The sequence below is a fragment of the Myzus persicae genome, unplaced genomic scaffold, assembly GCF_001856785.1.
Source record: "Myzus persicae strain clone G006 unplaced genomic scaffold, MPER_G0061.0, whole genome shotgun sequence".
NCBI classification, from domain to species: domain Eukaryota; kingdom Metazoa; phylum Arthropoda; class Insecta; order Hemiptera; family Aphididae; genus Myzus; species Myzus persicae.
This window is the reverse complement of record NW_019102665.1, coordinates 137,833-165,059: the sequence shown is the minus strand read 5'-3', so window position 1 is coordinate 165,059 and position 27,227 is coordinate 137,833. Positions and strand designations below refer to the sequence as shown.

General features: G+C 30.5%; 1 protein-coding gene across 3 annotated transcripts; it reads left to right on the top strand.

The window, feature by feature from the left end:
• The first annotated feature begins 1,579 nt into the window (after positions 1-1,579).
• On the top strand, positions 1,580-9,960 carry LOC111032904 (beta-lactamase-like protein 2 homolog). Of its 3 annotated transcripts, XM_022313381.1 has the most exons (8): positions 1,580-1,699; positions 1,776-1,971; positions 2,051-2,349; positions 3,407-3,576; positions 4,514-4,625; positions 5,061-5,259; positions 8,989-9,117; positions 9,193-9,309. In XM_022313381.1, exons 3-8 carry the CDS (start codon positions 2,081-2,083, stop codon positions 9,307-9,309), a joined length of 996 nt encoding a protein of 331 aa, XP_022169073.1. In that variant the 5' UTR covers positions 1,580-1,699; positions 1,776-1,971; positions 2,051-2,080. The 3 variants fall into 3 exon arrangements, with proteins under 3 accessions (XP_022169073.1, XP_022169072.1, XP_022169074.1); XM_022313380.1 differs by having other exon boundaries at positions 1,599-1,971; XM_022313382.1 differs by lacking the exons at positions 1,580-1,699; positions 1,776-1,971 and having other exon boundaries at positions 2,081-2,349; positions 9,193-9,960.
• Positions 9,961-27,227: the final 17,267 nt, after the last annotated feature.

Below are 27,227 nucleotides of genomic sequence, written 5' to 3'. Positions count from 1 at the left end.
TGTAGGTAAATACTATAGGTTACAATATAACAATAAGTATGCATTTGATACAATTTAACAATTTAACACAGATACTTTTCTGTTCACTTATCACAGTTTCTTAATGTAGGTAAATACTGTAGGTTACAATAAACAATTTAAACAACTTAAACAATTTAACACAGATACTTTTCTGATCAGTCTTAGAATTAAAATTAAAAACTAAGAATTAGGTGCAAACAATTTACCTAGTGCCTACACAATTTAACAAATATAAACTTTAATATTTAATTAGGAACATTTATAAAGTCTTAAAGTCCAATTGGAACTTTAATAAACCACGTTTGTAAGCTGTTGGTTTATCTAGCCTACCAACAACTTGATGACACTCAAACTCACACTGATCTTTTACATTAGGAAAACAATAAATGAAACCATTGTCTTCCCTAGTAGATTTTCCTCTGAGAAATGTACCTTTATAAATGTCACCATTTTTCTCAATTACTTGACCAACATAATATTTATAACATATTTTACTAGAAGAAGGTTGTTTAGTATTTATTTGAAAACTAATAACAAACCAATCATCTGTTAAAATTTCAGATTTGCTTTTTATTGGATACACATTTTGAAATATTTTTCCATGCATTTTAACGAATGCAGGTTTTTCAACTGAAGCGACTTCAGAAATACTGCTATTAGTATCACTAAAACTTTTTTCTTTGTCTTCTTCCATATCTTCAACTTCTTTAACTAATTCTGGGTCATCTTCATTTTCAGATGTAATAGTTTCTACTTGAATTTTCGTCATTCATAAAATTCGTCTTATTCTTTTTAAATAATTCATCAAACGTACGTCTATTACTCTATTCCATTGTTTCCGTTCCCCGTCGATTCATTTATTGTGTTATTAATAAATATTCCATACTAATATGCTACCAATCCTGATAGGTATGGTATATCTAGTGACTAGAAATAATTTAAAATTTAAATGTAAAATAATGTAATTACTGCTTACATTTCATAGTAAATTATATTCTGAAATATAAAATTGATTGTCTAATAATATTAACTAATCACTAATGTATTATATATTTTTTCACACAACTAGCTGTTTAAAAAATTTTCATATCACTATAGGTATAATACTAACTCGTACCTCTAAATATATTAGACATAAGATTACTCTTTTAAAGTTTGTTTGAATAGGAGGAGTATTAAAATAATTCAACAATTTAAAACAAATTATCATCTATAGAAGAAAATATAGTTAACAACATGACAATAAATTATCATTTAAGACTACGATCAAATTTCATCTGTGCTTTTAATAAATAAATAATAAATAATATATGAAAAGTCCCCCGTCGAATGTGACGTTTAGGCAATCAAACTTACAGTAAACCGGGCCTACACCTTGTATATAGTAATATTATCGCCTTGTTTCGGGCTATCGAGATAAATCCTACAGACGTCGTAAACTACTGAAATATTGTTGGAGTATTGAAAAAAAAACTATCAGACTTTTTGGCCTTATCATAAAAGTATTATTGTCAAGTGTTCTAATGCGTTGGTCATAAATTAATTTAATAATATTATTAATTTATAGTTATTAGCGTTGTTAAAATATTCACGATATTATTATTGTTATCTCCGAGATAACGTTATCTCAGCTCAATGATTTCACGTCTTTCGCCGTCAAATTCTTTGATCATAATAGGTAACAATAATTTAGGTGGCAGAGACTGAAGCGTACCCGATTCTCCATTAGCTATACAGTGTAATTTTGCTCTAAGGTCATAGGTGTACTCACAGAACGTGTGTCATAAAATCAAACCGACCATGTCGTGACACGGTGAATCGATAATACTGCATTGTCTCATCGTCTACGATCGATCGTTACCAATCATGTCGTCCGACGGTCGCCAGTCGTAAGTCGTCAGTTGTAGGTCTAGTGCTACAACTCGTACTACGCCGACAGCTCGGCTGCAGGTAAAACGATTTGGATTTTTTTATCACCATTATTATTGACTGTTGTGATGCCGATAACGGTTTGTTATCGATGTTGTAGCCCCGAGTCCTCGTAATCGGCGGTCGGTCAATGTTCATCGTTACACGGCCGTTTGGCGGATGGCGCTTGCCCGTGTTGTCGGCCGTACGCCATCACATACCTGGTCGCAGCCGCCCGTCGCCGCAGTCGATTATCAGTAGACTCTGCAGCTCTAAGCCCCGCGCCCGTTCCAGGATGTCTTTGCCCCGTCTGCCCGCCATCAGTAGCGTCTCACCCAGAGTGCTACGGGTATTGGGATGCAATCCCAGTTTCATGACTCTACAGGGTACGAATACTTATGTGATTGGCACGGGTCAGCGGTATGTTTAACGCAGCGGCATATCAAATATGTACAGGTTTGAAATCTGGTTGTATACCTTGTCTCAAAAGAGAATAATCAGTCGGCTGATCAATTCACGCCAGTGCTTCAACCAACTGCTCGATGTTAGCATGATAACGTGGTTCTTGAAGCTCCAATTGCATCATTCATGATGCACAAAAAGTGATTGTTCTCATTTGAGATAGAGTATAGTTTTTTTCCAGTCGAATTAAGCATACTACGCTATGCAGGCTAAGATCAATTCAAATTGAAAAATTAAACCAGTTACCTAAATAAAACAATAAATTATTAGGTAAAAATATTTATTTTTATTAAAAAATCAATCTCAGTCGTTGTTGCTACCGTCAGATTGTCCATCTACATTTTTTTTTTGTGTTTTTCATATTTTATAAAATTATGAATAATGTCTTCAAAGCCTAAATATTTGATAAATTTGTTTTCAATGCTTACTATCCAGATGTGTTGCAGATTCTACTCTGATCATGAAGACCTTTATACCTTTTTTTAGTAGTTTTAATTAATAATTATTAGATCTTTCACTACTTTCACTACAGATAGTACTAAGCAAAGGAGAAAGATACCTATAAATATTAATAACCTTTTGACATTTGAAAAAATCTGAGCTATATTTAAATCAATCAGTACAGTAAAATATTCTTGATTTTATTTTTGTTATGTAGGTACTAAAAATTAACAATGATGAAAAATTCAATAATTGTTGAAATTTTAGGTAAGTTCTGCTTACAAAACTTTTGTACATTTTGGGAACGTAAGCTAATAATTAGAAATATAATATAAATAAAATAATATTATAATAAAATAGTTATAATAGTAATATTATAAATATAATAGTCCAGAGACGCAATCAGTTCTGTCCTGGTTGTGTTTTAATTATCATAACCACTATCTACCTAATAAAATAAATTATTTGACATATATATATTTGAATGTCATACTAACCCTTGTATGTAAATTAAAATTGTTTTAATTTCAAATTATATATTTACCTGATTTTTTAATACAACATTTTGTTACAGACGTATTTTGATTGATGCTGGAGAGCCAAATTTTCCAGAGTATATAAAAAATCTTCGAGAAACAATGATAAAGTATAAATTTCAACTCGATCATATTATAATATCACATTGGCACTCGGATCATATTGGCGGGGTGAAAAATGTGCTGGATATGATTGCTAATAAAAATGGTAATATATTAAATATGTACCTATGTTTGTGATTTGATTACAGTAGAATATATATGTTTTAATGAATCTGTAGCCAATTTTAGTATGTCAACTTTTGAAAGATCAATGAATACAAAAATAATTTTTCAAAAATTTAATGTTATAGAATATTTTAATTTAAACTAACCTAACCATAATTTATGTGAGTAGGTAGCTCCTAGGCATACAGTTATTTCTGTGTATTATTATTAACAATAAATAGCATAATATACATTAAGTACTAACAACTTTAAGTTCTCGGCAATACATATCTAATCAGAAGAATAGCATAATATAATATATTGGCTAGTAAATTATATACATAATAATATATAACTAATACCAGTTTACAAATGTATACTTTGTAGACATTTAAAAAGAAGCGGTTATGCTATTTGAGTCAATTTAATTGTTATCAAGATTATATAAAATCAAAATAATATGAATGATTATAATAAGGTTAAAAATATAATAATAATGTTTGAAAATGGAAAACAATGTTGATTATGACTTAAATGAATTTCTTAGAGCCATTGATAAATTGATTACAATTTGTGCTTTTAAAAATTATATTATGTATTATTATTTAAAATAAGTCTTATCTTATTTTAATTGTTTTGAAAAATGTTATCCATCAAACAGTAAACTTGTATTTTATTCATTATTATTATTATTTAATTGTTCTAAAATTAAATGGCTTCTAATACAACTAAGATTAAAAAAAGTATAATCTAAAATGTTTTCATTATTCTATAATTTTTTTTATATTATATACTTAGATGGGAACCATACATGGTTCTAAAAGATGACTATTCTATAAAAGTAACTTTTCTTAAACTATGTATAGTATATTTTATCAAAACAAAATAATATATTTATAATAAGAGTATAAATATTAATACTATTAATTATATTTCAGAATGTAAAGTTTGGAAGTTCAATCCCAAAATAGGCAAAAAACGCGATTACAACTTTCCATTACATTTTGTTGAAGACAAACAAAAGTTTTGTGTTGAAGGTGCTACATTAATGTAATTATTGCATTTTCTTACTTAATTTTTAAGCCGCCATTTGTTTTGTACTCCTTTGTTCGAACGTCAAGAGGTTCTCTCACTTTTTTTAATGTCATATAATATGTTTTAAATTACCAGTACACATTTATTATGTAATTTGTATTAAATATTCTGTTATGAGTACTTATAAACCATATATATTCAGTATTTATATTTTCTTTTACACAAAATATTAAAAATATTAAACATATTTTGTCACATTATTTTAATTTTTAATTTCTTCTCTTAGATTAAATGTATCTGAAAAGGTGTGGTATAACTACTAGGCAATATACCAACGTAAAAGGCAGTAGTGACCAAAGTAATATCTCAGTGAGAGAATCTTTCACCACGCAACCAATGACGGTTTAACATTGCATAAAAAATTGCAATTTTACTATTTAATATTTTTAGAATTCATCATACACCTGGACATACAACTGATCATATAGTCATATTTTTGGAAGAAGATAATGCTTTGTTCTCTGCTGATTGTGTGCTTGGAGAGGGAACTACTGTGTTTGAAGATCTAACAGAATATTTGAACTCATTACAATTGATTTTAGACTTGAACCCAACTGTTATATTTCCTGGCCATGGCTCCGTTATAAAAGTAATTAAAATATATAGCGATTTTGATGACATAAAATGGTAAGATACTTATTATCAGAGTTCAGAACTTCATGTAATTGCATATTTCATAGGAAACTGCATATTCAAGATTTCATTTAACTTAAATTTATTTCTTAATACATGCAACTCAAATCCAAAAATGTATTGTGCATTAGTTGTTTGCAAATTTTTTATACACTGCATTAAATATATTTGTGTGTTCTACAAACTATAAACGTGAACGATTAAATTATAATAACATAGTAAAAATTGATATTTTTAAAACTTTGATATCATACACATAATTTGTATAATAAAAAAAAATTATTATAATTTAAAGTTAATTACACTACATATAGTGCAGGCAGATTACACTTTTATATTTTGTATTCGTCTTCTTCTTTTGCGATTTCATCTAATAATTCTGAAAGTGTACAATCTTCAGTACAATCAACCTCTATTTCTATAGAATTAGTGCACCATTGGTCTTTGCAATGTCCACATATAATTGAGCACTTAAGACCTGCTTTTCGACAACCCCAGTTTTTACCACAACCTTTTGTACAACTATATGATATACATTTAAGTAACTGATCGGGTGGTGGAGCTTTCAGTGTGGTAACTGGTAACAAAATATTATTTTGAAATGTCCATCCCCAATCCTCCGGTTTTTTTATACGACCAAGCTATAACTGCACTTGCAAGTAAACTCTATGGAAATGTTGTCTGACATCTTCTTCTGTTGGAGGAAGTGGTGCAAGATTAATTTTGTTTTTTGTAGCAAATTTTGTAAACAGTTGATAACGTTGTTGGTTCAAAGACTTCTCATCTTCTGATGTACCATATAAATATAAAAAATATTTAATATCATTTTTTGCTATCTCCTCATGAGATGAATTAGGATTATTAAAAATTGAAACGATTGAGTTTATATCCTTCTGTTTATGTAGTATATATTTTTTTCCTTTTTGGAATAAGGCTGACGTTGTATCACAACCACTTAGTGCATGATAAAACAATATTTTATTTATCGTGGTTTTCTATGAATTCAGTACTATACATTTTTTTTCCTAATTTTGCTGACTAGGTTTTAGAAAATAAATATTTTCTTTAGGAGTTAAAGCAAAAAGAAGTACTAACAAGTCAATGTCCTCACCAAACAAGATAGTTTTAGGATGATAACTTGATACATTAATGGCAGTGCTAACAATTAATGTATCGGCATTATAATTTGCTATTTTAACAACAAACCCATGATTAATTAATTTTATTTTAAGCATTTAAATAAATCGCATTTTATTATTATCGTTTGATAAAAAATTCTCTTTTGAAACAGGAACTATCATATGGCTTTCAAAAAACACATCAATACACTTTTTTTTCAACCTTTGGCGTTGACGCTCTGAACTTTTTATACTTTTTGCATTGTTGTCATAATCATCAAACACAACAATTGCATCAATACCTAAATGTTTTTCTACATAAGTAATATAAGACTCACAGTGGGTTATGACGTGTCGTACCAAATTTCAGATAAAAGTATGTGAGACCAATTACCTATTCTCTCGCTTATTTACTATTTTTATTTGTAGTATGTTTTGTTATGTTATTATAATTGAATCATTCACCTTTAGTTTCTAGAACACATAGACATATTTAATACAGTATTCGATTTTTGGAATATTTTTTGAGATATTCAAAAAGCTCAAATTTTTAAACTTTCATGAGCTTATAAAAAGAAAGCTCCAGTCTGATCAATGGGGACTTTTAGTATGTTAAAGGGCATATTTTATTTAAACTTAAAAAAAAAATCTTGGTTGGAATTTTTTTCCGCCATTTTCAAAAATGTTGTCTCTATTGCCTGGCCTATAATATACATTTGTATTTTTGAATACTTTGTGAATTTTTTAAATTTTTATTTCCATAAAAATGCATTTGTGTGTAAAGAAATATATATTTAAGTTTTTCTTTGTACAAGAAGTCTCAAGCCCGGATTATTAAATTGAAATTTTGTTTGTATAGTGTAATACGTTTTATTTTATTAAAAATAAATTAAGGCTGGGCAAAAACGAGTTAATGAGTTAAAAGTAAAGCTAATTTTAATGTGTTAACGTAACTTACCATCTTGTTGTTTTAAATAAATTAACATTAACTTAACTAATTAACCTCCACTTTAACTTATAATTAACTTTAAATTTTTTGAATATTCCTAACTAAGTAAATTTTTAATTTTCATATTATCTATAGAAATATGGAAAATAAAAGAAAAAGAAAATAATGATATATTTCCAAAGAATTGCAGATTTTGTAGCTTAATTTTTATAAATATTAACTAAATCATCATATGTATTACCCAGGGCTCGAAACTTAAAGGCTAAAACCGCTATTTAGCAATAAAATATGTGCACACGCATTCATTAATAAAAATATGCAGTTATTTTGTCTTATAAACTATGTTTTACATGGAATAAACTTGAAAAAATATATTTATTAAAAAAAATAATTTTTCAGTAACAATTTTTTTGTATATAATTTACGTCTGTTGATCTCGAAGTATTATTAATAGAGTCCTAAATTTAAAAAAGTTTAATGTAATTAATATTGCGAAAATTAAATCATGGTATTATATTTATAAAAATTAAATTTTTTATCAGGTATTGAAAATTGTTTTAATAAGACTTGCTCGATCATAACAATTGATAGGGTATGGCTACTTAATATAGTGTATATTCTTTTATATTTTATAATATTGTCTATATACTTAAGGGGATCGGTGGCGGTGACGGCTGTCTTTGCCTAACACACGCGCAACATAAGAATTCAGAGGTGTTTTTCGGCAAACGTACCGATTGATAAAGTGAAGCTTTTAGAATTCTGAAAACAGATTTGAATTTATCGTCAAGTCTACTTGAGATCGGCCTGTCTACATTTTTGATTTTAGATTCTGAGTGAAACGATAAAAAAAAATTAAAATTAAAAATAAAAAAACATTCATCGTTTCACTCAGAATCTAAAATCAAAAATGTAGACTGACCGATCTCAAGTAGACTTGACGACAAATTCAAATATGTTTTCAGAATTCATATCGCTTCGCCGTATCAATCGGTACGTTTGCCAAAAAACACCTCTGAATTCTTATGTCGCGCGTGTGTTAGACAAAGACAGTCGTCATCGCCACCGATCCCCTTAAATTAATACGAATTTAAGGCTTTTATTTATTAAACATGCATTTTCACTATGGCCTCTGTCCCAGTGGGCTTCCCCCTTATACACACCACTGCCTACTTATTAATTATTAATACAATGGTTATGAAGTATGACCGTTTCAATTTATATGTTATAATATTATAATCATAAAGATATCTAACTTAACCTATATTGGTTTATTATACATTTAAACAGTTTTTACATTCCTCGCGAATTAAACTGCCACAGTATTATTTAGTGTTTATTTCCCCTACTTGCCAGTTAGGACGATCAGTTATCTATAAACTTATTTTATTACCATTATTTATTCATGTAAGAATTGGTTCTTTGTACTTCTATCTTATTATCTCATTGGACATAAACACGGAGAATAGTTAACCATGCTTCGGATTTTTTTTTAATAACTTTATTTGTTAAGTGCAATCAAGTTCAGTTGATGGTATTTGTTAACTTAACTGAAATTTCAATAATTATTTTATAATAATTATGAATTGAATGACTTATTATAATGTTTAATTTTTAGGATCCAATTGTTCGAGTAAATAATTATATTAAGCACAGATTAGAAAGAGAAGCGGAATTGTATGACTTGATTAATAGAAGTCCATCAGGATCAATTTCTGAAGAGGAAATTGTAAATGAAATGTATAAGGCAAGTCTACATTTTTATTATTACTTTTTATTTTGTTATTATATGAATCATCATATTTTTTTAAATTTTTTTCAGATTATTCCCAATGATTACAGGAAAGTAGCATCATATATTGTGAAAAATCATCTTGCTAAATTAGTGAAGGACGGGAAAGTGGTTCTAATCAACAATAAATGGAAAGTCAAAGAATAATGAATTGTGCGATTCAATATTTCATAATTTTAAGTTGTTACAATTTTAGGTGTTTTTTGTAAAAAAAGGTTAAAAATAGAACAAAACCTTGTTATTAATAGTGTTAAGCTTGGGTAAATTTTAAATTTGTATAAGATAACAGTTAAAACTAGAGACTGGAATTATATGGAATAAAGTTGTAAGAATTATGATACATTAATGAATGGCAAGTGTCCAATTATGCATGCATCAACATAATAATGAAATAAACAATAATATAACTACAGTGAGTTCTTCTTATGTGATCACTGGTTTATGGAATCAATTGTTTATTGGAATAAAAACAGATAAATTCAAATCAAATCTTATATTACAAATGTTAAATTTATATTTTATTAAAATCAGTATGTACCTGATAATTGAATAACTCTTATGAATATTTTTTATTGGTTCTATGGCTTTTGAAACTGACATGTTAGGTGCAACAGCTGCTTTAAGTATTAATTATGTAAATTGTATTTTTAAACTTATGAGTGTATCAATATACATCCTGTTTAGTATAAAAATTGTTGAAGTGCTTGTTTTTCTCTCATTGCTTTGAACAAATGGAAAGATTTATCCATAAAACGTTTACTATTTTGATAAGTTGGAAAAATGTTCTTAAAGAGAAACCACATTTACATTTTGAAAATTTCCTAGCTTGTATTGAACAAAATTTCAAATATCTTAAAGCAAATTGATGAAATGGAGAGAAATGATGGTTTTATTGAGCTTTAATTTCAGGTTAATATAAAAATCAAATTATGAGTCCAAACTAAAATAAAATCAATAGGTTCTTTTTTTATTATAAATTAATTTTTTTAATTTTTTTAAAATTTTTTTTTGAAGCTTACCTACTGAAGCTTAAAGAATTATATAAAAAAAATGAATCAAAATGACTTGCACCAATGTTATGCTCCCACTGATCACATTTAGCGGAATTCTCTGTATAACTAATGAAATGATTATTGAACAATATATATATTTTTTTAAATATACAGTAACATTTCTATAGCAACAATATTTGTTTTATTCTGATTTTAATATCAAATTTTATAAAAAAAATGATTAAGTAGTTTATACTTAAAAGGAAATAACATTTGTATTTATTAATTGGTAATTTGTAGTTTTTCAATAAAATAATATATTATGGAGGTGTTGTAAAATTGTAATGTGTATAAAATAATAGTAAATATTTTAAATGATTTAGGTGTATATTATCAAATATTAAATGGAAAACATTGGATTTTTCAGTATTTAGAATTATTATCTGTTAATAAAAATTAAATGAAACCACTTTTTATTTTTAGTTTTAAATTTAATCTACCACCTTAAAATTAGTAATTTATTATAAAGTGTAACTTATCAACTTTACATTATTATTGTATATAATTAAAAATTCAGAACGGCAGATATATAATGATTATTTATTAAGAATGTAAGAAAAATAAAATGTTTGGCATAGACACTTTACAATATGTTGATATATTATGTTGAAAGAGTATTAAAATAATTTATGGTTTTTGTCAAATTTAATAATTTTGATAATATTACTCTTATTCTAGTCTTGTCTGTTATCATTAAATACTTCAAAAAATAAAACAAATTAATATGTTAAAATAATTTTAAATAGTGTTCACCCCATATTTATTGCCTCTGTTTTTACTTTCAGTAGTATTCATTCCGTTTTGTCCGTGATTTAATTTTAGAGTCAATTGATTGGTTACTATAATCAAATCAAATGGTAATAACATTATCTCTGAGTCGTCATTAGTTTTTTTGCATATTTTTTTATGCAATTTATGAGCGTTTTCAGATTTCATAAAATTTTGTTAACTTACACTGTTGATTTTATAAAACCAAATATTTGCATGCTAGAGTTTATCTATTCTGTACATTTGAAAACCAGTGCATAGACTGAACATATATTTTCTATATTATATGTGATTTTAAGACTGATATAACTAATGGCGGTGTTGGGACATGGTGTTCTTTTAATTGTATGCAGTAATTATGTCTGTTTTTTTGATCTATAATGAGTAGGTCCATTATTGAATAATATATTAAAAAGTTAAAATACTTACACGAGAAGTGTTTGCTTGAAAAATGTTTGTCAAACTAATTAATAATACAGTGAACAACAATTTTATTTATTCATTTGAAAACATTTTGTGAAGTATTTCCATAATAACTGATGTGTCACCCACTTAATTTTCAGAGTAATTTATGTTGATGTGATAACTTATTTTTTTTTAGAACATTGTTTCAATATATATATATATATTATATTATTATAAATATATTTATTTTGTATTGTATTTATATTGATCTTGTATTCTTGTCTTTTGATAATTTAAAATCATGTTTGGAACATAATCATAGATAATTACTATGTATATACTCTTAACCTGGTTAGATTAGTTATGAGTAGTTTTAAGGGTGACACCTGTCGTTATCGAGTGGCTTTATGTCTTGTGGTTATTTGTCGGGTGACATTTTGGCGTGTCACGGTTTTAAGTTGCTAGTTATTATTATTGTCTCTCTCGTATTGGCTGTTTTGATGGAATCGACAAATGTTGATATGATGATTTTGTTGAATAATGCTTAAGTAAATAGCAAGAATTAAGTAATTGTATCATAATTTCATATCAGTAGAGATTTCATATTTTGGTGGACAAAATTTGATATTATAGAGCATGAAATTAGTTTATGTCGTAAATAGGCTGAAACCATTGACCTTAAATTAGTATAAGGTCTATATGACTGAAGTCTGCAACAGACTAAGCTCCATATTAGAATAGATATCTTAGTTGGTCTATAGTATGATGATGTAAACACATGTTTATCACTGAAATAATATAGAATCCTATAGTTGAAGGTGAAGGTAATTGGCAGATAGTGATGATTGTACTTCATGAGTGACTTTTAATTTCAATATATTTACAGTTATTGAATGGCAATGGTGGCTCTTAAAATTACCCTATTCTCAATGACAATGTTACCTACTGAACCACATATAGTTCTGGGTTATTTATATAGGTAGATAGTTTACCTATAGGTAATCAGTAAATTTTTTTTCAAACAAACTGTTTTCTGGTTTGTGATTAGACTTTTAACTAGTGAACCATTACACACGTTTTTGTAACCACTAAAGAAGGGATTTTTAGTTTCTTAAAAGTTTAAAATATGATTCTTATATGTTCTAAAAAAACCCTTAAAATATTATTTTAATAATCCTCAAACTGGTAAAATATTTTTTTGTTAGTTCAAATTATTTAAAATTCTACACACTAGGTATATAATAGTTACAATAACAAACATAATACAGTGGGTTCCGCTTAATGTGATCGCTTTGGTGCAGGTCATTTTGATTCTACTAACCAGTTGATTCTATAAAACATTTAAAACATTTTTTTTTCAAATTTCAATCTTTTAAATATAATGACAAAATATTTAATGTAACATTCATAATAAATGACACAAGTACAAGACGCACAAAGATAATCGTATAACACAATAACATACAACGATAAACTGTCATACTAATAAGTTCAAAAATAAAATTTGGTTTATAAATTAATCAGTTTGAAATACCATAAAAACGATAAGATCGTTCATAAAGTGATTCAAATATCCGGTACTTAGTGATTCTAACAAAAGGTCAATTTAACATTAGTAACATACAATTTGGTTTGAGATTTTCATTTTTGATTCTACTAAACGGTTGATTCTATAAACCAGTGATCACATTAAGCGGAACTCACTGTATTATATATTTGTAAGTTACTTTAAATTTTATAAATCTGTAATATTTACAGAAAAATATTACGTTAGTAAATAACGTAAATAACGTAAATATTTACGTTTACCATAGAATTGCACATCTTACAATATGCTTAAACTTGAAAATTATTACTCAACTTTTTTTTGGTGCCAAAATTATTTAAATTCTATCACATTTGAAATAATTAATCGATATCCAATTTAATTATTTTCATCAATTAATTATTTCTTGGTCAAGTTATAAGGTAGGAATCCATCTAATTGCTCACATTTTTCTTACTTCAAAACGGCATCCAAATTTTAAAACAGTAGTTAGTTCGTTGTCAGTAGTCAGTATCGAGGTTATATTATTGGCGTATCTCCTAAAAGTGAACCATTGCATGGCTATAATAATTCCCAGTGACCAAATATCCTGCATTAATATTTATGAGATAAAACTTCTGTTAACTCATATTTTCGACGATTCATCTTATATTCACTTGACGATATATTAAACTTGAAAAATGAATAAACACAAAATACGGTGCATAAAGTATTATGTTTAGTACACCTCGATAGATTACCGTCGTTTCACCCTTGCAAGTATTAAGAGGAAATTTTGGTCACTGCTAAGTATTGGCAGTAGCCTGTTTAATCCCCTGTGGTTATTTATTAGTGATTACTAGAGTTTGCATGTCGATGACCTAAAAAACACACAAAATATCCCTAAAAAAATGCAAAAATGCCCAAAAAACTTAAAAAATTACCTTAAAAATGATCGTTGAAAAATGACGTTAAAAAATACAAAAATGCATTTATAGCTAAAAATTCAAAATAATTCAAAATAAAATAAGAATAATCTGCATCAAGGGAGCATGAAACGAATTTTTAGTTAGGATAGCATTGTATAGAAATATAGAATTAAAGGAAAAACAATGCAAAAGTCATCAACATCCTAACTCTTGTAATTTCCTACCTACTTGATGTTTAATACTCCAAAATTTTAAAACGTTACAAATCATTTCCTAATCTAGGTTACTTGAAAAACCGATTAAATATTCCTAACCACTCCAAAAAACCGGGGGTCAAAAAATTTAATCAATACAACTCATAATTTGGACATTTTTATCGTCTAATTTATACTAAGTACATTTGTGAAATTAAATGAAATATATTATTGTTATTAATCAATGTAAGATCAAACGTCGTATGGCTTTTATAACTCCCGATAAAATATATATTTACAGAAGAAAAACACATTTAGCTACCTATATTATTTTAGATTTTGACTGTAATTTATTGGTTTTATAATGTAAGTTTTTCTGTCTGTCGTCAAGTTTTGTATCAGTAAAAATGCTTCAGTTATCAAGTATATTTGATGGTGATTTATGATAGAAAATTGGATCTAGTTGCTATTTTAGTGGGTCTAAATTAAAAAAAATATTAGAACTTTTTTAAATACTCAGAAACTCAGGAAAAACAACGATTAAAATTGAAGAAAAACAGTACTTTTTTAGCAATACCATTAATTTTCAACTAAGTCTTTTTGTGTAACTAAAAAGTAAATACTTGACTGTAGATAGGGAGTTTAAACTTTCACCAAATTCTTTTATTAGCATGAGTATAATTTTTTTGGGTTTACATTTAAAATTCAAATTTTGACGAAATTCTGGATGTTTTTACAATGAATAACGATTTAAGTTCTTTGTGGTAATTTAAAAATATTATTTATGGGTACTCGAAATTTTTGACTTGTATCATACTTTGGTACTTAATTTTTTAATTTTATATTTTATTAATTAACGTCAGTTAACTTTTAAAACAATACTGACAAAAGTATTACAAAAAAAGTTATATTATACAATAAATATACATAAACTATGATAATAAAACATTTATGTGTTATACTTGAATAAGAATGATGAGTGTTTCGAAGTACGAAGTTATTGATTATCATTAAATGTGGACATCATTCATTATTTCTTCCAAAATTTCTACGCTCTAGGGGAATGTAAAAAAAAATCATTATTACATGTATTACCAGGGATCCGAATGCTTTAATAGCAATATAAATTTATAGGTACCTACTTAGTATTATACGCTGGCACAAAAAGCAAACAAACGGCGGGGGTTATCCTACCCCCCCCCCACACCATGAAATTAATTTCTTATTCGATGAATTTTTTTGGTCAATTATAACTGAGAACTAAAATATATTACCCTCCCCAATTCAGGTTTTAGTATAGCATAGGGAAGCCACAGACTGTCTTCGCTCAAAATTGTTTTTCGTATGCAATGTTTTATATTGTATGCAATTGAATTCAAATTTAATATATACATTACCTACTGTGACTTATTCTTCAATGACGAGGCACACGCGACACCCACTGTACAGACGATTAATAGGGAGGTTTCCCCTTTTTAATATTAGAGTGAATTTACCTATATTGGCTATTTTTGAACTATTACACAGGTAACAACATTTTCAACATTTTGTTGAAAGGGTTTTATTTGGTTGATATTGTAATCGTAATATGCAAGTTATATGAGCATTTTTAAATTGTAATACTTTACACACTTTAACTCGTATATTTGATTCGTTTTAAAACTAAAGTATAGACAGGGATGGCTCCAGTGACTGGGCTGGAGAGGATTGTTAAGTTATTGTTTTTAGAAAACTTTCACTAGTAAGTATAATGATTTTTTTTTATAATTTTGTTTTTAATGATATAAAATTTTTTAGAAGTATCGGAATTGGGTGTGGTTGGCCCCTAGTCCACCACCTGAAGCCACCCATGAGGTACGAGTATTATAGGTACCTATCTAATAATATTCTGCCATGCCAATGTCACCAATATAACACAAACAGTTATCCGGTTACCTCTTTATGTTTGGCAGCAAGATGTATCAATTTACTATAATATAATGTTGTGAAATATTATAAATAGTTAACCCGTTTGAACTGTTGCTGGGGTCCTTGGCCGTTGCTATGTTACGAACTTGTTAGACGGAGTGAACGAATTAGGGTGTGGCGTCCTTTTATACAATCAATCAATATAATAGTCCTTGTGGATGTCAATGAAATAGTGAGAGTAGTGGGTAATGGCTATACCCGGTAATCTCGAGTCGGCGCCGGAGCTAATCGGGGATTGTGTTAAATGGCAATAGTCGTGGTTTTGTTCACGAAAATCAATACTATTGGCGCTCTGTTGCCGTCTCTACTAACGGGACTTGGGAGTAGGTATTTTAAATACTTCTAAATAGGCAGTAAAAGGTTAAGTTTGAAAAATTAGATTATTTGATATTCCTATTGAATACAGCAAATTAGTGTTTATTTGATCAAGGGGATTCCACATTAGTTATATTTGAAAAATACACACATACGTTACAACGTACTGACTTGAGTTTTACCCCAATAATAATTTTGGAAACATATTTGAAATTTTTTCGTTTTTTGGTAATTTTAAGTAACTATAGTGGGTTTGTTGCTAATTGAACTCATTCAGGTTTCAAGAGATTACAAAATGAATCTCCACTAATGAGTAAATTTATTGATGCTGTTTTGGCAAATCCAGGATTTTCTGAATTATTCGATAAATTATCTGGTATTTGCCAACCATTTAGGTTGGGATTGCAGAGAATGAGTTAATAATGAAGGTAAAATTATAACTTGTAAAATGTAACACGATACCAGTAAATTAAATATTATCACTCTTGACTTCAAGTGTACTTCCATGAGAGATCTTGTTTGTACTCGAATCGTCATTTATTGGTAGAATAGACTCTTCAGTAGGCAATTACAACTTGTTCAACAATTTAATATTTATGAAATTCACTTGCGATTCACTGTCTTATACCATTCGGAAATTTGTGTAGAGACCGGGATTATCCTTGGCTAATATCGACGAGGTTGCTAAAAATATATGTCCATTGATCGCTTTAGCAGGCATAGATACCTTCGAAATCTTGTTTATATCAGTTTTCACATTATTATTCACTTTCACTGTTGCTGGAGTAACTATCTCTCAAAATGAAGTAATGAGTTATGCCTCCTCTTTCAATTGAATCTACCGTGTTAAGACACTTACATTTGTCTGACATATGAGTAGGGGATAAACAATTGAAGCACAGTCCAGCATCTCTAGTGACTATCAGTCGATCAGGGACGAGGAGTTTCTTGAATGCATTACAATGATACAATCTATGCGATCCTGAGCAATGAACACAAAACCTTTAAATACGATAAACACTATGCAATCACTACCCACTCATCTTCCTGGCATTGCTTCTTAAACTGCTTTTCTTTAGCTTGACACACTATTGAATTTGGCCACTCCTTTTTGTGCATTTAGGAGGAAGTGGTATGAGGTCCAATTTTGATTAGTTACCGTCATCCGAAGACCGAAGGATTGGTGGTTGTGACTACACCTGTTTCTGTAAATTTGTAATTTCCGGAATTTGAGCTTTTGTGAACTACAGTAAATATCATATAACCTTACGAATAAAAACAATAATGGATAAGATAATAAATTGCATAATCAAGCAACATATAGGCTGCTGACTCGTGTCTTAGGGACCAGGTTGGGGAGCGTAGTGGTGGAGAAGAGGAAATTACTCGATGCCTCTCTATCTAAAAATTAGTAACTAATAATAAATAATAATATACGACTTCATTATTTTTTTACTCTGGTGGAAACACTGACGATAACTGGTGAGACTACTTTTATCTGCAATAAACGTTGATCTTAGTTAATTTTTGTATAATTGTTCTGATGTGTACCGGCACGTTGTTATTCTTAGTGAAGAGAGCAAGGACGTATTTTGAAAGAATATACGCAAAGGCGCTTATTAAATTACTAAAAGAAGTGTTTATTATTACAAAAACTACAATGTACTGTATCTTAAATGCTTAACTACTCTAGACTTATTACATAGATTTTCTGCATAACAAATGAGGTTCTGCCTGAGTGCGTATAACTTTACGACTGACTGGGCGGCCTTGACCATGGAGCCCTCTGTGCAACGACCAGGGTAGGAATTGCTGGATAAGCAGATTCCAGCTCGAGCGTCCGTTCTCGTAGTAACGTACGCCAGTATACATATCATATTACTCTAATAAAACTACGTACTACGCTCCAATATAACATACCCCCAGGGCCAAATTGGAGCAGTCGCTGCGACTTAACTTATCATTAAATATATATGTATATAATATGTAGATTAACATTCAGTTTCTGCTATTTCTGGCTTAAAAACATAGATTTTTTGTTTCTTTGCTTTCACCAGTAAAAATGTGATTACTATTATTAATATAAAAATACAAACATATTCTATTACAATATGATATTCCATTGGAATTATTAACATGTTTTCTGTCGTTTTATTATTAGGTTTTTGTTCTATTGTGGATTCACGTATTGCTTGGCGGAGATTTTTATATAAACCAAAATGATTAAGTGTCTGGGGATTAATGTCATCTATATCTAATTCCTTAATTTTACTTATATTAAATAACGGATTTTCCGGAACTAAATCTAATGTATGATTAATAAATGTGTTTAAAATAGGTGACATAATTGCCGTAGTTGTGTGTAATGTACAAGAAGGAGCGATACTAAGTCGGCCAATGCCTTTTATATTAAATTGGAAAGATTTCTGAGGGTTTTTACGATTTAAGGTTACAAATTCGGAATGAGTACAATAAATCCAAGAATCGGTTTTAAATAATCGGTTCCAAATGCTTACATCAAGTTTTATATATTTCCTTTTGCATGAGATCGGAAGAAATTGTGGATTTTTGTAAGATTTCGACTTCACATATTTTAGAGGATGCCCTTCGTTGAATTGGTTCATTGCCTTTGCAAATAGTGTATGAACTTAGCGTAGTACAAGAATCACTTTGTTGCTGTGTTCAAGTAAAATAGAATTCACTATCATCGCTAAAAGATATATAATCGATCTCTGGCTCAATTATAACAGCGTTATCATTAGAGCCCGGATTTTTATGCAAATGCATATTCTTCTACATTTGACGTATAATAATTCTGATTAAATATCTTGACATTTCGTAAAACGTAGATTCTACTGTTAATTTTTTATTTTGCATATTTTTGCATATTTGCATCAAAATGCATAATAATTGCATATTTCGGGGTAATTACATAAAATGTGCATATTTAATAATAAATACTTGATAAAATATTTTAAATTTTACTCAAAGTTTGATATACATGCCGATTTTGCCCGATCGCCGACGTTCCTGACAAATGTAATTCGACCGAATAAAACAAAATATTTTATAAAAGGGAATTCCGTGACAGACAAAGGTATAGACGCATTATAGACGTTATCTTATAGATAAATATATATATATATATAATATATATATATATATATATATATCATAATCTGATTTCTGGGACATGCGATTAAGCTAACATAATATTAAAGTAATATTAGTTACTGGCTGTTGTTCGTCGGTGTAGTGTGTACAGTGTACGGTATGTATATTTTGTTTAAAAAATCTAACTAGTGACTTTTATTTTTATATAATGCCTAAAGTAAATAATGCTTCCCGGTACGTAAATGAATATCCAACCATATTTAAAACAGACGGAAATATTTTATTTTGCAATTTTTGTTGTATAAATGTGTCATGTAATAGAAAGTCTCAAGTGGTACAACATTTAGAAACTGCAAAACATATATCGAATCGCAGATTGAAAGAAGAAAAGACCACTCAACCTTTCATATAAAAAACATTTAATCAGGTCAGAACTAATAATCAAAATACAAATGAGTTTAACAAAGATTTATGTAATTTTATGGTGGCTAACGATATTTCACTTTTTAAATTAAACAATCCACAGTTTAAATTGTTTTTTGAAAAATATCTGAAATTCAAATTACCAGATGAATCTACCCTTCGAAAGAACTATTCATCTTTATGCTATGATGAAGTTTTATGTAAAATTAGGAATGAAATAGGGAATAGTCCAATTTGGGTTTCCATCGATGAGACAATTGATGTACAGGGACGATATGTTGCTTGTGTCATAATTGGGAAATTATCATCTGAAGAATGTACAAAACCAATTGTTTTAACGGTTGAGCTATTACAAAAGGCAAATTTTCAAACAATTTCCCAATTATTTAATGACTCCATGAACATTTTATGGCCCGAAAAAATATTTTATGAAAAAGTATTGTTGTATGTAACAGATGCTGCTCCGTACATGGTTAAATCTGGCGAAGCTCTTAAAGTATTTTACCCTAAATTAATTCATGTAACGTGCATGGCTCATGGACTACACAGAGTAGCTGAAGTCATAAGAGAAAAATATCAAAATGTCGATCGATTAATTTCAAATACTAAAAAGATATTTTTAAAAGCACCTTCACGTGTAAATACTTTCAAAGAAATGTATCCCAATTTGAGTTTACTTCCACAACCAATTTTAACTCGTTGGGGTACATGGCTTGAAGCAGCAATTTATTATGGGAAATATTTCTATGAGGTAAAATGTGTTATTAACACTTTAAATCAAAATGAAGCGAAGTGTATTGAAAACGCACGTAGTTTATTTCATAATAAAGAGTTGAAAAATGAGCTTGCCGTTATTACAACACACTTTCAGTGTTTAATAGATACAATAACAAAACTAGAGAAATCGAATGATAACTTATCATCCTTCATATAAAAAGGTAATGGAATAGGATGATACATATCATAGCTATTTACAGTGATTATCGGGAAATTCAATGCAAAGATGAAAAGAAAATATTTTTGTAGAATAGAAATAGAAGAAATTGCTAAAAACTTTGGAATGTTCTGTATTTTCGGTTCTACAGGGAGTTGGGTTCCTGCTGGCAACGTTAATTGGATTGCTCTGAGTTCTCTGAGAAGCTTTATTGGTGGTAATACTGTGGAATGAATTTTTCCATGAATTGCTGAATTTATAATAGAAATGAGGTTTTGCGTTTCATACGCGTACTGATTAAGGAGAGATTCTAAAATGATAGATTGTTCTTATAAAGTAGTTTTTACCATTAATGTATTGATTGTCATAGAATTCTTGATTGCCTGGGTTTGGAGGAGTTGAATATTTTCTTCGAATTTTTGTTGATGGTCGGACATATTGCTGATTGATTTTGAAATCTCACTCATAGTCGTTTGAAATAATCTAGTTTGATTCTCTACTAAATCACTTGTTGTTTGTCTTGCCATAGATAGATCCTTAATTCCTTGAAAAATCGAATTCACATCTAAAAATGATTTTGAGCTGAATAACACTTTGGCCAGTTTAGTGAACGAAGTACCAAAACTGCGACGAACTCGTCCTTCCACACTACTGTCCTGCCCTATTGTTGTCCAAATGTTATCCAGATTTGCTTCAATCTCGAATAAATGGGTATTAGTGGACTGATCAAATTGTTTGCATGGATACCAGAATTCGTTCACATTAACTTTGTATTGTAGCTGTGTACAGACTTCTGCCGTGGCTTTATAAGTTGACCTTAACGACTGAAATTTTGAATTATAATTGGACAAATCCACGAAAGTAATGAGATTCCATTCCATGTGCGTAACTTTAACGTGTTTCCGGAATTCATAGTACATGCCCGTATGATTTGGGAAAGTATTCAATCTAATCAGACGTTCTGGAAGTTGTATAATTCTTTCTGCTTGTACATCCAATGGGACGGTCGTTACTAGCCTGTAATATTTCGTTTATGTTACAAAATAGTTTTAGATGCATTCAAAAACTTCTCCAATGTTAATGAATTTGGGTGTTGTTAAATAGAAAGTGCATATTAAAAATAACCCAAGATTAGTCATTAAAAAAAAAATATAAATATATTTACAAATTGGGTAATCCCCATGTCTATTCATTAAATATTTTCACTAGATTCTTATGAACTTTAGTTTTTCGTTTCCCTTTCTGTATCGTCACATTCTCATTTTCGTTGATTTCCAGTACGACGTATGGAACCTAACCATTTAGGGCTTAACTTACCCTTTCTGGTTTTTTCCTGAATAAGCACTCTATCGTTGACATGGATCGTTATTGGGTTTGCCGTTCGGTCATAACTAACCTTAGTTTTTATTTTGTTCCTCATTAGACATTCTCGAGCAATTCGATGGGCTTCTCGTAGCCTCTGTTTGAGTTCTTCCTGATAATCGTCGTAGTTGTACTGTGGTTCTGGAGGTTTTGTCAGAGATGTTGGTACTTGTAAGGTTCTCCCATAGAGGAGTGCGTAAGGTTGTTTGCCTGGCGTATGGTATGTAGGTGTCCCAATTCTGCTGGTCTGAATCTACATAGTGTCTCAAGTATTCTCCTAACGTGCGATGGCTCCTCTCTAGTGCACCATTCGCTTGTGGATGGTACGGCGATGTATTAATCCGTTTCACTCTTATTAGCTTACATGTTTCGAAGAAGATTTTATTAAGAAACTCTGTTCCTTGATCACTTATAAGATTCTGTGGCATGCCGTGAATGCACACAAATGTGGTGACGAAATGGAACGCTACAGTATTAGCTTCTTTGTTAGCCATGGGTGTTGCCACTGAAAATTTGGTCAGATCACATTGTAGGGTAAGAATGTATACATTTCCTTGATACGTTCGAGTCAGTGGACCAACTATGTCGATGAATACCCTTTCAAAAGGTTCTGACGCAGTGGTACTGATTACCATCGGCTGCTTGATATTACGGGATGATGTCTTGTTTATTTGACAGGACGAACATTTGTTAATGAAATCAGTGACATCTTGACTTAATCCTTCCCAATCAAATTGTTTTTGAATCCGCTTGATTGTCTGATTGACTCCGCTGTGTCCTCCGAGTACTGCCATATGATGCTCACTTATTATTTGTTGTTTGTCTAGTCCAACAACGCTTTGTTTGGAGAATATTTGTATATTAATTTCCTAGTCTTGAAATATGAATCTGATCATACGGAGTACCGTAGGCCAATCTAATTGGTCTGATCCGCTACCGATTTTAGGCATGGCCAAATTCCGAATTTCAAATTCTTGACAAAAAAGTCGGAGGTTCCGTGAAGAATTGTACATGTCCTCTAAAGTTTGCTTCTGCCAAAATTTTTCCTTCGTTACGAGGTTGATGATGTATTGCGATCCCAGTTGAAAATATGCTACTTCGGTTTTCTTTGGACGTTGAAGTTTTAAATGTTGTAAGTGTCCGAATTTTCTTCGAAATTCCAGGGCGATACCTCGATTCAGCTTTAGATCCGCGGATACGCAGTGTAGTAAATGGAATTCTTCTGAAACGATGAAGAGATCTCCAGTTACCTCTTGGACTTGCGCGTTCCAATAATTTTGACATTCGTTATCCGAGATATACTCATGGAAGAGTTTCAAATCCATAAATGATCCTGCCGATTGTCGTTGAGATCTAGTATGGACGACTTTTACTTCTATTATTCGACTCAGTGCGTCAGCGTTGGTATTGGACTTTCCGGTTTTGTAAATTACTTCATATTGGTATTCGGCTAACTTTAATCTCCAATGAAGTAGTCTCAAATCAGGATCTTTTACATTGAATAGCCAAGTTAATGGCTTGTGGTCCGTGTAAATTTTGAATTGTCTACCGAGTAGGTAAGATCTAAAATTCTTTACTGCCAAAACTATGCTCAACAACTCCTTTTCGGTCGTACTATATGCTTGTTCTGCTTTATTAAGAGTTCTAGACGCATATGCAATGGGTTGATCCTGTCCTGGTGTACCCTGTGACAAAATGCTTCTAATTGCGAACTGGCTAGCATCCGTAGTTAAGATAAACTGTCTTTCAAAATCAGGATATTGTAATACTGGTGCTTCCACGAGTTTCTGCTTGAGCGTCTCAAAAGCTCTTTGACATTCCGTCTACCATTCAAATGGTACGTCCTTGTTTAAAAGCGCAGTGAGTGGTTTCGCCGTTCTGCTGTACCCTTCGATAAATCTTCTATAATAGCCCGATAAACCCAAGAATTGTTTAATTTCTGTTGTATTTCTGGGAACTGGATGATTTTGTACACATTCGATTTTTCCCGGATCAGGTTTGACTCCTTCGTCAGTAATGAGATGTCCCAAGTATATGACCTCTGTTCGTAGGAATTGACACTTTGACGGTTGCAAACGGAGATTAAATTTTCTAAGCCTTGCAAATACATCTCGCAGCTTGGATTCATGGTCTTTTAAGTCCGAAGCGTAAACAATTATATCATCCAAGTATACGAAAGCCTTGATACCGTTGATTCCCGTTAGAGCTGTGTTCATTAAGCGTTGGAATGTACTGGGAGCTCCACTTAACCCAAATGGCATTCTCCGGAATTCATAGTGGCCTTTGTCAGTATAAAAAGTTGTCTTTTGACGATCTTCTGCCCTAATTGATACATGGTGGTATCCACTGACTAAATCCAACGTAGAGTAGTATCTCGACCGGCTTAATTGGTCCAAAATTTCATCTATCCTAGGTATAGGGTATGCGTCTCCAATAGTCAGTTCGTTAAGGCGTCTGAAATCTACACATACTCGATATTTTGGGTTTCCCTGAGCATCTTATTTCTTCGAGACCACGATCAGTGGTGCATTCCACGGGGACTCGGATGGCTGTATAATATTGTGGCTTTCCAATTCTCCCATTTGTCTTACAATCTCTTGACGGTGAGCGTAAGGCAGTCTATACGGTCGAACATTAACAGGTTTAGCGCCTTCCTTTAGATGGATCTCGTGCTGTATTGCATCGGTTGAAGGAAATGAATCTCCCTCTAGGTGGAAAATATCCGGATATTCGCCAATCACCTTCCAGAGACTATCTGATTCTTCCGCATTTAATTCTTGATATGTTATAGCCTCCCGAATGCGATCAATGCGCTGCCTATCATCAGTTATTTCGTTTGTATTTGCCGCAATCAGCATTGAGGTTTCGCGGAATTCCTCAAACTCGATTTCTTTGATTTTTAAAGGTGGTATTGTGATGAGCTTTTCTGAAGTATTGATGGCAGTAGCTAAAATTTTTCCTTGTTTAACTGTGTTAAAAACATTCCCAAGACGAACGTTTTCCTTTTGTAGACTTTGTGAATGAACTACAAAAACTGTTCCTTCCGGTCTTAAGCTAGCAATTGTAACGATAGTTTCTGAACGCGGCAAAAGTGTAAGAGGATCGGTATTGAGTTGAAAGATCTTTGACGAATAGTTATCTATTGCAACACGATGTTCGGTGAGAAATGGATTTCCCGAAATTCCTTTGTGAGGAATTGGAAAATTATCATGAACTACCTGGAATTTGGTTGTAAGAGTTTCAGTTCCTAGATTTAAATTGAGGATCACAGAACCTAAAGTGCGTACTAATTATTCATTAATTCCTTTTAACTGATAGCTTTGAGTTTCATCAACCATTACTTCATTTCTTATTGTGGATAATTTTATCATATTCAAATCACTACCTGTATCTATAAGTAATTTAACATTTTCTACTATGCACTGTGGAATGTTTAGGGTAACATGTTTATTAATTAATTCTGCCTCGAAATAGAAAGCCTTTACAGGTTCAGAGTGGCTGTTTTGATATCTCCCACCGGGCGGGCGCCACTTGGGCCCGGTGTTTGCTCGTTTCTCGACGATGTGCCATGTTGCTCCTGTGCCTTGCGTTCATTAACATATTTCCGTTTGCGACATTCACTTATAGTGTGGTTCAGCTTTTTACAATAGTTGCACGTAACCATTCTGATAGCTTTTGTTTCCGTTTTTTTCTTATTCTGCGATTCTCTGTAACGGGCTTGATCGGCTTCTGAAGCATGTCATTGTCTTGCCTGGTGGTTTGTACGTCCACAGCGAAAACAAGCGCCAGGTGGTCTACTGTTAGATTTTTGTACCGAATTTGCCTTACTCGCTCAACTATTACCTGACTTAAAATCTGACCTATTGTTTTTATAATCGTTAATGTTTTTGAGAATTTCTTTTTGGTTTATGCGTGAAGTTTCTTCTTCCAAAGCAATTTGGACGGCCTCCGATAATTTATCCGGTCTAGTAGTATTTCACTAAAATCTTTGTATCGTGTGGTAATCCTTCGGTATATGCTGATAAAATTTGCCTTTTTGTTATCTTAGATAAGTCTTCCGTATTAGAAATTTCATTTGTTGCCATTGATGCTTCTATAATATCGTAATATAATTGCTCAGCCCTGTCACTATACTGTTGAATAGTCTCCCCCGCAGCTATTTTGAACGTTGATAATTTCGAATGTAAATGTGTTAACGTTTGTTTCTTATTAACTGTGAGGTCTAAAATTTCCTTTAGTTCTTTGTAAGTGGTAGGTTTTTTATGTCTAAATGGGCGTATGGCCTTGCCTATTAATCTAGTTGTTATGCCCCTGATTAGATTTTCTTTCTCCGCTGGGTCGATACTTTGTAACGCATATTCGCACGCATTACGAAATGCAAAACTATCATCAGCGTTTTCTCCATTGAACATAGGGATCAAGTTTAAAGCTTGGTGTGTGGTCATAAACTTCGACATTATTTTTTCTTTTATTTCTTGATTTTGATTGCGAATTAAGTTAAGTAAATTTCTTGCGTCCTCGAGAACCGAGTCAGTGTTACCTATGGAATTGTTCGCTCTATCTAGAATATATCCTGCCTGAGATAAATTGTTTTACCTACTATCGTCCGAGTCAAATTCGTCAGAGGGTTCGTATAGTTCTCCACTAGAAGGGATACTAACACTAATTTCAAGATCTATGAGATTTTCAGAACTAAATGTTTCGTTTTGGTCCGTATCTGATTTATATTAAATTTAGTATTCTAGTATATTTGATAAAGTTACTCACGTTTTTAAAAGTGAAACATAATTTTTCATAATTAATTTTGAATAAAAATAAAAATGTTTAGTGATTATTGTGTTTGAATTGTAAAAAAAATGTTAGATAATCATGTAAATGTGTGGTATTTTATATTATTTATTCTTTCTAAAGAATCTAAGCTAACTTTATATTGTCTATTTTAAAATGAAAATATGTATTGAAAGATATGCATTGAAACATGAGAAATTGGTGATATAATATACAATGCGGTTTTATACCTACAAATCTTAAAAGGGATTTATATTTATATGTATTTTGTAAACTACCTAAAAAATT

Coding starts and splice junctions, on each gene's coding strand:
- LOC111032904 (XM_022313382.1), top strand. CDS start 2,081: ATGTTCATCGTTACACGGCCGTTTGGCGGATGGCGCTTGCCCGTGTTG. Junction 2,350..3,406: donor GTGATTGGCACGGGTCAGCG/GTATGTTTAACG, acceptor ATTTTGTTACAG/ACGTATTTTGATTGATGCTG. Junction 3,577..4,513: donor TATGATTGCTAATAAAAATG/GTAATATATTAA, acceptor ATTATATTTCAG/AATGTAAAGTTTGGAAGTTC.